The sequence below is a fragment of the Mauremys reevesii genome, unplaced genomic scaffold (assembly GCF_016161935.1).
Source record: "Mauremys reevesii isolate NIE-2019 unplaced genomic scaffold, ASM1616193v1 Contig42, whole genome shotgun sequence".
Classification (NCBI taxonomy): Eukaryota; Metazoa; Chordata; order Testudines; family Geoemydidae; genus Mauremys; species Mauremys reevesii.
Genome location: NW_024100854.1, coordinates 32,821 through 45,940, shown reverse-complemented (window position 1 = coordinate 45,940; position 13,120 = coordinate 32,821). Strand labels below are relative to the sequence as shown.

At 45.9% G+C, this 13,120-nt stretch overlaps 1 protein-coding gene across 1 annotated transcript; it reads left to right on the top strand.

The window, feature by feature from the left end:
• Window positions 1-11,888: 11,888 nt before the first annotated feature.
• On the top strand, window positions 11,889-12,500 carry LOC120394205 (olfactory receptor 51I2-like). The gene has a single exon (XM_039518436.1). It carries the CDS (start codon window positions 11,889-11,891, stop codon window positions 12,498-12,500), a length of 612 nt encoding a protein of 203 aa, XP_039374370.1.
• The last annotated feature ends 620 nt before the right edge of the window (window positions 12,501-13,120 follow it).

Genomic DNA, 13,120 nt, shown 5'->3' with positions numbered 1-13,120 from the left:
TTAGCAGACCCAAAGAATTGTCTACTGGGAACTGATTTCTTATACAAACACGGATGTGTTCTTGATTTGTGTAACCAATTATTGTGTTTTTCAGTAGAACAGGAAAAGGATGTGTGGTATGGTATCTCCAGTGGAGGACTCTGAACCTGAAGGGTATGATTTGGACAAAATAGTGGCTAAACATGCAGACCAACCTGAGTTACAGGCATTACTGTACAAACATGCAGATACCTTTGCTAAACACAAACATGACTGTGGATGCATGGCCGTCACTATTGTTGTAGAAGGAGGAGAAATTTCAGCCCAAAGACAGTATCCCTACCCAGAACAAGCAAATCCATACATAGAAAAGACTATCAAGTCTTTGCTGACACAGGGAGTACTACGAAAATGTACTTCCACTGCAAATTCACCTATTTGGCCTGTCAAGAAACCAGATGGTTCGTGGCGTCTCACAATAGACTACAGACGCCTAAACCAAGTTTCCCAACTTTGATCAATTGGATCTAAGGGGGGAGGAAAAACAAAAGCTCTTTCAACCTTTAATCCAGGAGACAGATTCCATTAATAGGTATAAATTCTTTGTTGATGGTTCTAGTTATTACCATCAAGGTAAACCCTATCCTGGGTTTGGAATCTATGCAGTTCCCCCTGAGGGGAAAGAAGAGCCTTGGGAAAAGGCATATTCATGCACTCCACATTCGGCTCAATATGCAGAATTAGCTGCAGTGGCTTGTGTGTTGGAGTACTGTGTGCAGTTCTCCATCACCACCACATACCAAGATATCTGTCTGTTTTCAGACTCTGCATGGGTATGCAATTCTCTCACAGAGATTCTACCATATAGGGAAACAAATGGTTTTACATCTTCTGATGACACACCTATTAGGTATGCATCACTGATGAAATATATCCATTGGTTAACAGTAATAGTTACTGTTTCAGAGCGGCCAATCAAAGTAAAAAAAGTAAAAGCTCACTGGAAATTGGACCCTTATGCTATGGAAAATGAGAAAGCTGATAAATTGGCCCGTGAAGGAGCCCGATCAGGAGAATTTTGGGAAGGTAAGGATCAGGAGTATTCTATTATTACCCCTAATCCTAAATGTCCTATAGCTGCAACTAAATTGGTACAACCCAATATACCAGATCTGAAAGATATGCAAAAATTGGATAAGGACATAATGAGAGTAGTCCTAGAGCTTTCCAAAATAGGTAAAGAGGGATCATTAACAATAGACCCTTTGTACAAATGACATGAACAGCAGTTACAAGTAGTAGATGGAGTTCTCATGTATACAGGAGGTCCTTTCCCTGTGTGGGTAGTTCCAGCTCACCTACGGAGGGAAATGATGTATATGGTCCATGACACTGCTACAGGAGGACATCAGGGAGTGGACAAAACTGTCCAACGTCTTGCATCTGTAGGATGGTGGCCACTTCTTAGGATTGATGTGCAACAGTATTGTGAAAATTGTCTGGCATGTGCCCAAGCTAATCCTACTCCATCCCAAAGAAATGCGCCACTAAGATCCCGGGTGTATGAAGGTCCTTGGATGGCTTTGCAGATTGACTTTGTAGGTCCTTTGCCAAGGACTCAAAGAGGTAACCAATATCTATTGGTGATTATCGATCATTTCTCAAAGTGGATAGAGGCATTTCCCCTTAAAGCCAATACTGCAAGAGCCACTGCCAAGGTCTTAGTAGAACAAGTCTTCTCTCGCTGGGGGATCCCTGCAAAGGTAGAATCAGACCAGGGATCACATTTTACAGGACAGTTCTTTAGGGATTGTCTTAAATTAATGGGAGTCCGCAGAGACTACACATCCCATACAGACCACAGTCATCTGGGATGGTGGAACGAACCAATCGGACTATAAAAGTGATGTTGAGGAAACTGGTTAATGCCAATGGACGTAACTGGGACACCCTCATGCCTTTAATTTTAATGGCATTGAGGGCGACACCAACTGCATCTACTGATAAAACACCTTTTGAAGTGATGACAGGCCGAACAATGAGATTACCAGAACATTTAATTTGGCAAGCTAGTGGCACTCAATTAGAGGGAATAAAAATGGATACCTACCTGCAAAATCTGCAAAAACATTTAAATCACATTCACTTGCAGGTAGCTGCCAAATTGGGAAAATCCAGACGTAAGACAAAGGCTTACTTTGACAAAAACCAGAGAGAGAATACTTGGGAGGTAGGAGACCAAGTAATTGGATAAATTAATTATGAAGAACTGACCTTACTAATGTCAATTCCATATTTTATGGTGCTCCATCAGTCAATAATTCCTACACATCATGGTGTGGAAAACCTTCACAGGAACCAGCAGGAAACATGAGTGTGGATACTGGTTATCCATCATTGTTCCTTAGGGCTTGTCAACACTGCTTTGTTTTGTCACCAAAAGGCAGCTTTTGGTGTTAAACAGTGGAGGTGTATACTCTGCAAAGCCACTTTCGATGACAGAACTCCTCAGTTTCAGTGAGAGTATAAAACCACCTTGACAAAAGTTATAAGGCTTTTTAAACTAAAGTTTTGTGGCCGAAGTGCCAATGTTGACACTTTCACTTGATTTTATCCCAGTAATAGGCCTCCAGAAGGCATCCCACAGTGCTCATGCTGATACTCTGGTCAGAAGTTTCAACTCTGCTACCTTGCATCCAGGTAAACACCTTCCACCCGGTCCCCCCTGTAATGTCCCGGGAATTTTGAAATTCCTGTTCTTGTTTACTCAGCGTGGAGAGCTCACATCACATGTTCCCAGGTAACCATGATGAATCCACACAGCAATTGCCCTCCCACTTGGACCACTTCAGAGCTGATGGATCTACTCACTATTTGGGGAGAGGAGGCTGGGCAGTCCCGGCTGTGCTCCCGTTGTAGGAATTTCGATACCTATGGACAGATTTTGCTCAGCTTCTGGGAAACAGAGCAGAAGGAGACTCCACTGATTGGAAGGCATGAGATGCACCATACTAGGGATGGGGGTTCCACGACCACCACTCCCAAGAGGAGGAGGAGGAGGGTGGTGGTGGTCGGGGACTCTCTCCTCAGGGGGATTGAGTCATCTATCTGCCACCCTGACCGGGAAAACCAAGAGATGTGCTGCTTGCCAGGGGCTAGGATTCATGATGTGATGGAGAGACTGCCGAGACTCATCAAGCCCTCGGATCACTACCCCTTCCTGCTTCTCCTCATGGCACCAATGATACTGCCAAGAATGACCTTGAGCGTATCACTACAGACTACTTGGCTCTGGGAAGAAGGATAAAGGAGTTTGAGGCGCAAGTGGTGTTCTCGTCTATCCTCCCTGTGGCAGGAAAAGGCCAGGGTAGAGACCGTCGAATCATGGAAATCAACGAATGGCTATGCAGATGGTGTCGGAGAGAAGGGTTTGGATTCTTTGACCATGGGATGGTCTTCCAAGAAGAAGGATTGCTAGGCAGAGACGGGCTCCACCTCACGAAGAGAGGGAAGACCATTTTTGCAAGCAGGCTGGCTAACCTAGTGAGGAGGGCTTTAAACTAGGTTCACTGGGGGAAGGAGACCAAAGCCCCAAAGTAAGTGGAGAAGTGGGATATCGGGAGAAAGCACAAGTAGGTGAGTGCAAGAGGGGAGGGCTCCTGCCCCATACTGGGACACCAGGAGGATCAGTGAGTTATCTTACATGCCTATACACAAATGCAAGAAGCCTGGGGAACAAGCAGGGAGAACTAGAAGTCCTGGCACAGTCAAGGAATTATGATGTAATTGGAATAACAGAGACTTGGTGGAATAACTCACATGATTGGAGTACTGTCATGGATGGATATAAACTATTCAGGAAGGATAGGCAGGGCAGAAAAGGTCGGGGAGTTGCGTTGTATGTAAGAGAGTAGTATGACTGCTCAGAGCTCCAGTATGAAACTGCAGAAAAACCTGAGAGTCTCTGGATTAAATTTAGAAGTATGAACAACAAGGGTAATGTCATGATGGGAGTCTGCTACAGCCCACCAGACCAGGGTTGGTCTGGTACCTGAGTGTTGGAGACCCAGCAAGTAACAGAAGTTGCTAGATCACAGGCCCTGGTTCTCATGGGTGACTTTAATCACCCCGATATCTGCTGGGAGAGCAATACAGCGGTGCACAGACAAACCAGGAAGTTTCTGGAAAGTGTAGGGGACAATTTCCTGGTGCAAGTGCTGGAGGAACCAACTAGGGGCAAAGCCCTTCTTGACCTGCTGCTCACAAACAGGGAAGAAATAGTAGAGGAAGCAATAGTGGATGGGAACCTGGGAGGCAGTGACCATGAGATGGTCGAGTTCAGGATCCTGACACAAGGAAGAAAGGAGAGCAGTAGAACAGAGACCCTGGACTTCAGAAAAGCAGACTTCGACTCCCTCAGGGAACTGATGGGCAAGGTCCCCTGGGAGAATAACATGACGGGGAAAGGAGTCGAGGAAAGCTGGCTGTATTTTAAAGAATCCTTATTGAGGTTGCAGGAACAAACCATCCGATGTGTAGGAAGAAAAGTAAATATGTCAGGCAAGCAGCTTGGCTTAACAGTGAAATCCTTGCTCGTCTTAAACACAAAAAAAACAGCTTACAAGAAGTGGAAGATTGGACAAATAACCAGGGAGGAGTATAAAAGTATTGCTTAGGCATGCAGGAGTGAAATTAGGAAGGCCAAATCACACTTGGAGTTGCAGCTAGCCGGAGATGTTAGGAGTAACAAGAAGGGTTTCTTCAGGTATGTTAGCAACAAGAAGAAAGTCAAGGAAAGTGTGGGCCCCTTGCTAAATGAGGGAGGGAACCTAGAGACAGAGGATGTGGAGAAAGCTAGTGTACTCAATGCTTTTTTTGCATCTGTCTTCACAGACAAGGTCAGCTCCCAGACAGGTGCACTCTGCAGCACGGTATGGGGAGGAGGTGACCAGCTCTCTGTGGAGAAAGAAGTAGTTCAGGACTATTTAGAAAAGCTGGACGAGCACAGGTCCATGGGGCGGGATGCACTGCATCCGAGGGTGCTAAAGGAGTTGGCAGATGAGATTGCAGAGCCATTGGCCATTATCTTTGAAAAATCATGGCGATCGGGGGAGGTCCTGGATGACTGGAAAAAAGCTAATGTAGTGCCCATCTTTAAAAAAGGGAAGAAGGAAGAGCCAGGGAACTACAGGCCAGTCAGTCTCACCTCAGTCCCTGGAAAAATCATGGAACAGGTCCTCAAGGAATCAATTCTGAACCACTTAAAGGAGGGGAAAGTGATCAGGAACAGACAGCATGGATTCACCAAGGGCAAGTCATGCCTGACTAACCTAATTGCCTTCTATAATGAGATAACCAGCTCTGTGGATGAGGGGAAAGCAGTGGATGTGCTATTTCTGGACTTTAGCAAAGCTTTTGATATAGTCTCCCACAGTATACTTGCCAGCAAGTTAAAGAAGTATGGGCTGGATGAATGGACGGTAAGGTGGATAGAAAACTGGCTAGATGGTCGGGCTCAACGGGTAGTGATCAATGGTTCCATGTCTAGTTGGCAGCCGGTATCAAGTGGAGTGCCCCAAGGGTTGGTGCTGGGGCCAGTTTTGTTCAATATCATCATTAACGATCTGGAGGATGGTGGGGACTGCACCCTTAGCAAGTTTGCAGATGACACTAAACTGGGAGGAGTAGTTGATACGCTGGAGGGTAGGGATAGGATACAGAGGGACCTAGACAAATTAGAGGATTGGGCCAAAAGAAATATGAGGTTCAACAAGGACAAGTGCAGAGTCCTGCACTTAGGACGGAAGAATCCCATGCACTGTTACAGACTAGGGACCGAATGGCTGGGCAGCAGTTCTGCAGAAAAGGACCTAGGGGTTACGGTGGACGAAAAGCTGAATATGAGTCAACAGTGTGCCCTTGTTGCCAAGAAGGCTAATGGCATTTTGTGTTGTATAAGTAGGGGCATTTCCAGCAGATCGAGGGATGTGATCATTCCCCTCTACTCAGCACTGGTGAGGCCTCATTTGGAGTACTGTGTCCAGTTTTGGGCCCCACACTACAAGAAGGATGTGGATAAATTGGAGAGAGTCCAGCGGAGGGCAACAAAATGATTAGGGGGCTGGAGCACATGACTTATGAGGAGAGGCTGAGGGAACTGGGATTGCTTAGTCTGCAGAAGAGAAGAATGAGGGGGGATTTGATAGCTGCTTTCAACTACCTGAAAGGGGGTTCCAAAGAGGATGGATCTAGACTGTTCTCAGTGGTAGAAGATGACAGAACAAGGAGTAATGGTCTCAAGTTGCAGAGGGGGAGGTTTAGGTTGGATATTAGGAAAAACTTTTTCACTAGTAGGGTGGTGAAGAACTGGAATGGGTTACCTAGGGAGGTGGTGGAATCTCCTTCCCTCCTTAGAGGTTTTCAAGGCCAGGCTTGACAAAGCCCTGGCTGGGATGATTTAGTTGGGTTTGGTCCAGCTTTGAGCAGGGGGTTGGACTAGATGACCTCCTGAGGTCCCTTCCAACCCTGAGATTCTATGATTCTATGATTCCTCCTACCCCAATAACTGAGAAATTGGGGATCCCACAGCTGTCAAAGTGACCAATTTGGGCTGCCATGGGCTCATGCTAGGCAGAGTGGGTGTGCCTATGCAAACAAGATCAGCCCCCTAAGTTCTTTTCCACACTCACCATAATTCACCACCAGATGTCAGGGTAGCGCTCATCCTGACTCTGCTTACACCCGTAACTGACAAGAGTTTTACTGACATAGTGCCAGTGCAAAGCCAGAGCTGTGTGATAGTAACGACGCCCACTGCCTCAAGCCCTGCACTGTTTAAGAAGATTGCAGTTTTCTGCTGGTCTCTGGCACCAAACCCAGCTGCTTGCACAGATATATCTCAAAACTCTGCCTGAATCCCTTCCCGGAGTCTGCTGCATTGCCTGGGAGTTTCAACTCCTTGGGGGCTTTCAGTTCTTCCATCTCCAGGGTGGCTCCTTCGTTCCTTCCCCACAGCCCTGTTACCTCTGCCCTCTCCTCTCCCCTCCCCTCCGGTACCTGGGTTTGTCCTGGGAATTCATAAGAAGGAGGCTCAGTCTGCACTGGATGGAGGGAGGTGTGATTGGAACTAAAGCAGGTTACAAAAGCTAACGGAGAGTCACGCGCTCCCAGCTGTGTGTCTGCTGCAGCTGCCACTCAATGGCCGGTTCTCGCTCGCCCCAGTCTAGTTCCCCGAACACGTGATCTGCTCTTAACGGCCCAGGACACACTTCCAACAGCCAGGGCCGGGCTGTGCATTTCCGCTGTCTCACGCCCACCCAGCAGCCTATGGAACCACCCGTTCTGAGTGCTGCTCCTCCCCCATCTCCCGCCTGCCCCCTCTCTGGTGTGTTACACTCAGTAGCTGGGTCTTGTCTGAATTTGATTTCTAAGCTCTTTGGGGCAGGGGCTGTTTCTGCTTCTGGGTTTGCGAAGGGCCCAGCCCAAGGGGTCCTGAACTGGAGCGGGGCCTCTGCTATGTAAACACAAGACGTGAGAGGATTTCAGCTTGTCTCAGACTCACAGTGTGAGTGGGGGCCCAGATTGGTTGGCCAGAGGGAATTCCTTTCCCCCTCCGCCCCAGTGAACAGGCCCTGCAAATCCATAAGTCCATTTCCCTGTTGTCATGTGGTCACTTACTGACAGAGAGACCATGGTTGTGGAAGGGAAGCCAGGACACTTGGGTTCTGTCAGTCAGTGTCTGTGTGGCCATGGACAGGACATGTCTCTCCCGTGCCTCAGTTTACCTATCAATGAAATGTGGATGGTTTATAGTGTCTTTCCTTTGCTAGGTGTTTTGAAGATCCATCAATGAAAGGTGCTGCACAGTATGATGATAGTTACTGATGAGAAGTATTGATCTCTGATCCCTTAGCAACAGCCCCATGTGTTTGCTGTAAGTGCTTGTGTCTCCTCTTAGTCAAGTTTCTCCAGATCTCTGTCTACTATCTACCCATCTATCCTGAGAGTTAGGCATTATCCCTAATTTTCTTACTCATAAACTATAATTTTTAAATACATACACACAAACATACAGGGCAGCCAATTCCTCTCTGACTCAGCACAGAGCCCAGGAGTTCTCATCTCCCTTTGAGAAGGTTCCTTAATTGCTGTTTACTCCTAAAGCTGGATAATTAGCACAGAAGTGGAGACATACTTGTCTACAGCCTGTTTACACTCAGATCCTCCCTTCTCCTCTAGAGGCTGAGATAACTCCACTGGGATTACACAGAGCTATATTAGAAACTGTGCACACCGTTTGTCGGCTGTCGGCGTGGGATGCTGCTGTTGGGTTCAGAGAGGTGTGGGTCACGGATACCTGAGGTGGATTCCTAAGGAGGACACTTCGATCACAGAATTCACAGGTACCCATCTCTTTCTGAGAACCTCACCTGATTGACAAACCCTGTCCAACATGGGTGTGGTGGGATAGAGAGTAAGTCTGTGGTGCTCTCCGCTCTGCACAACCATGACACATCCCAGGGCCCTTGCCATAAGTGATGAGTTTGAGAAAGAATCACTGGCCAAAATGTCACTGATTTCTGTGCACCCCTGCTCATCCCACCTGATGGACTCCAGCCCCATGGTGGTGCATTTCAGTGGCACAGTGAATCCTTCAGGCTGAAAGATGTTAGTAGATGTGCAATACAAGGCCAAATTCTGAGACCATGGCACATACTTTGCTCAGGACCCAGTGAGGCAAAACTCCCCTTGGAGCAAGAACTGAGTACAGACATCAGGAGCCAGCTGTGTGTTAATGCACAGACACTCCTCTTGCAATTCAGGGCTCTGTCTATTTATGGGGCAGAGGAACAGGGGGTGTTTCCTGACTTTTATCTGCTGCAAAGCATGGAGTTGCTAGGGCTCCTCACTAGAACAATGAGAATTTTTCAAAATGGGTAACATATACTTTCTATTAGCTTCATTCAAGAAGTCAGCTAAACTGTTATGTCTGAAACTTTCCAAAAAAAAAATCTGCTCAAAGCAGACACCCAAATGGGAAATTTCAGTGCAAACACCTGAAATTTGGCAAATTTATAAGCAACTGGAAATGAGGTCTTCTAATGGAAGGTGTCAGAGAAACTTAGCTAAAGGTGATGCTACCAGCACCACATGCAATGGACAATCCGTTTGTGATTCCCATTCTTCTATGCTCTTCGCTCCAATAATGTTGGTAGCAAGGAGTTCTACAGGCCAAATAGGAATTATGGTAGCAATTACCTTTTCTCAATGTTATATGTTCAGACTTTCAATTTAACTAAATGTTCCCTTGTTCATGTTATGAGACACATTAAATATAAATGCCTGGTCTACTTTCTTTATCAATAGATCCATACAGTTTAAGGTCAGAAGGGACCATTTGAGAATTCAGTCTGACCTGCTGTAAAACACAGGCCCATTAAATTTTACTCAGTTACCTCTGGATTGAGCCAAAAGACGTGTGTGTGTGTGACTAAGGCCGGGTCAACACTAGGATTTTACATCATAGAATGATAGAGCCATAGAATTATAAGGGAACAGCTAGTCTATCTCCTGACAAGATGCAGGTTTGTTTTGTCCTAGTCATCTAAGACTGGTGGCTATTCACACGACTTTGGAAAACCTCCACAGAAGGAGCTCCCATGACGTCCCTGGGAGTCTGTTCCACTGGCCTCCTGTAGTTAAAGTTAGGAAGATTTTTCTGAAATTTAATTTAAATCTGCTATGCTGGAATTTCAACCCATTGCCTATTGCCCTGCTCTTTTGTGGTAAGACAGAAAAACTTTCCTCCACCTTTTTATGGCAGCCTTTCAAGTGTTTGAATACCACTATCCTGTCCCCCAGTAATCTCCTCTTTTCCAAGTAAACATACTGGTTTCTTAGGTTTTCTCATACAGTTTGCATTCCATCCCTTGCATAACATTTGTTACTTGTCTATGGATCCTTTCCAGATTCTCTACATCCTTTCTATACATTGGTGAGCAAAATTTGACACATTTCTCCAACTAATACCTAGCCCACACCTAGCAGAGGAATACTATCTCGGACCATGACTTGCATGTTATAATTCTGCTAGTATAACAAAACATAGTATTTGCCTTTTTTGAAATATTGTTCCTAATGTCCAACCTAAACCACTCTTGCTGGAGTTTAAGTCCATTGCTCCTTGTCTTCTCTTCAGAGCTTAAGGAGAACAGTTTTTCTCCCTCCTTGTAACAACCTTTTCGGTATTTGAAAATTGTTATCATGTCCCCCCTCAGTCTTCTTTTATTCAGACTAAACCAATCTAGCTCTTTCAGTCTTCTGTCATAGGTCATGTTTTCAAAAACCCTAATCATCCCTTTCTCCAGTTTTTCCAGATCATTTTGAATGTTTATCCGATTCTGAAAAAGCTTGCAACCCCTCCCAACTTAGTATCATCTGCAAACTTAATAAGTGTATTCTCTATGCCATGTTCTAAATCGTTGATGAAGACATTAATATTTTTCTGTCTAAATTACCCCACACCCCTCCAATCAGTTCTGCTAACAATTTTCCTCAGCTTTGGGGAATTAGTCCTCTTGGAGCACTAAGTGTCGATAGATAGTACTGGCTGGGAACTGTCTATTTGAATGTAAATCAGTTTCATTTTTCCTCTCCTATATCATATGTCCTCATCTTTGTCTCGTGTGTAAACTAAAACATTCCATATCTTAGGGATCTGAACAGTGTTGTGTTTTGTCCACTGCGGGGAATGAGCAGGTGTTTTTCTTGAGCTGCTATCAATGGTGCCCAGGTCTTTTCTCTGAGGTATGTTCTAGTTGGGATCAAGTATCAGAGGGTAGCCGTGTTAGTCTGGATCTGTAAAGCAACAAAGAATCCTGTGGCACCTTATAGACTAACAGACGTTCTGCAGCATGAGCTCTCGTGGGTGAATACCCACTTCTTCAGATGCAAGTCAAGATGCATCTGAAGAAGTGGGTATTCACCCACGAAAGCTCATGCTGCAGAACGTCTGTTAGTCTATAAGGTGCCACAGGATTCTTTGTTGCTAGTTGGGATGTTTCTCTCAGCACATGTCTTCGAAAAAGGTTTTTGTTTCTTTTTTGCCCTCTCTGAGTTTGAGCAACTGGATGAATGGGGAACTCCCATCAGTATGGATTCCCTATCCTGGCTCTCATTGCTTTAAGGAACAATGATAGATAACCAGTATCCACACTTGTGTTTCCTGCTGGTGCCTCCTAAGGTTCCCTCACCACAAAGTGTAGGAATTCTTAATGCAGGGAGCACAATACAAATATGGTATTGGATTTAGTAGGATCATTGTTCAAAGTTATTTTCTCTGAATAATGAAAATGTCATTTTTCAGTGTGTGAAGAGCCACCAATCTGCTTCTCCCATGAGAACAGCCTCCACTACTGTATGCAGTGTCTCATATTAACATTGTCTCTCCATTCAGGCATTTCTACTGCGACCATTACCCGAGATCCTGGGAACACACAGAAAGTCAGGGGAGCATAGGGTAAATCCAGGAGACACCCTTATGCCTCAGAGTTGGAAATTTTCTCCCATACATCATGTCAGATACTAACACAAGTAACTTCATCAACCCCTCCACCTTCATCCTGCTGGGCATTCCTGGCCTGGAGGCTGCCCATATCTGGATCTCCATTCCCTTCTGTGCTATGTACACCATAGCCGTGTTGGGGAACTTCACCATCCTGTTCATTGTGAAGAGAGAGCCGAGCCTCCATGAGCCCATGTTCTATTTCCTCTGCATGCTGGCCATCACCGACCTGGTCATGTCCACATCCACTGTACCCAAAATGCTGAGCATCTTCTGGTTCAATTCCAGGGAGATCAGTTTCAGTGCCTGCCTCACCCAGATGTACTTCGTTCACTCCTTCTCAACGATGGAGTCTGGAATCCTCATGGCCATGGCTTTTGATCGCTCCGTGGCCATCTGCAATCCTCTGAGATATTCCATGATCCTGAAAAACTCTGTTGTGGCCAAGATAGGCCTGGCCGTGGTGCTGCGTAGTGGAATAATCACATTACCTTATCCCTTCCTGGTGAGGCAGTGGCCATATTGCAGAACCAACATCATCCCCCACTTCTATTGTGGGCATATAGCTGTGGTAAAGCTTGCCTGCACTGACATTCGCATCAGTAGTTACTATGGGTTGTTTCATCTTATCTCGATGAGTGGAATGGACATGTTTTTTATCGCCGTGTCGTACACTCTGATCCTCCGGGCCATCTTCCGCCTCCCCACAAAGGATGCCCGGCTCAATACTTTTCGTACCTGCATCTCTCATCTTTGTGCCATCTCAGCTTTGTACATCCCAGATTTAGCCTCCTCTTTCATTCAACGGTTTGGCCAGAATGTGCCAATTCATTTCCTCATTCTTATTACCAGTGTGTACCAACTGGTGCCCCCCGTGCTGCACCCCATCATTTACGGGGTGAGGACCAAACAGATCCGGGGCAGGCTGATCCAACTCTTTACTCCTAAGGAGACCTAAATGTTTTCTCCTTGTGCTCTAGCTCTCAGATTGAGCTCTGTGCAGAGCTGGTTGGTGCATGGTGATGGGGCCTCTTCCCTGAATCACTTCCTGGACAGACAGAGACATTAAACCCTTCCCTGTCCTTACTGTGCTGTGTCAATATGATGAACTGGGGAGTCAGTCTATGTACACTACACTGGGTTGTAAACTTTCTGATTGATCTTAGCCGGGTACCTGAAATTGCAATCTTGCCTCATCTATTCTGTCAAGCCTCAACTCTGCTGCGGCTCTTTTCCCCAATGTGCTGTCCCTGTCACTTACTCCTGTCTTCCCATCCCCTTGTCAGCTGTGACCCAGTCATCTCTAAAACCAATGTGTTCTCACATCTTATGGCAAGTCACTTAACGAGCACTGATTTGTGTTAAAATGTAAACATTTATTCTTAATTTGTTACTAGCCCTGTGGAGAAAGAGCCTCTCAGGGTCATAACAGAGGCCCAGTCAGAGGATAAACTTAAGTCCATGACACCGTCTGCCACTTTGCTGCTGGATGATCCTCATCATTTCTGTTGGACACCTGTGATTTCACGGGTAAGGTGAAGCTCCCTCTCCAGCATTTGGGAGACTTCTAGCTCGTCC

What these genes read in the sequence shown, in the direction of transcription:
- LOC120394205 (XM_039518436.1), top strand. Translation starts at nt 11,889, where the DNA reads ATGGAGTCTGGAATCCTCATGGCCATGGCTTTTGATCGCTCCGTGGCC.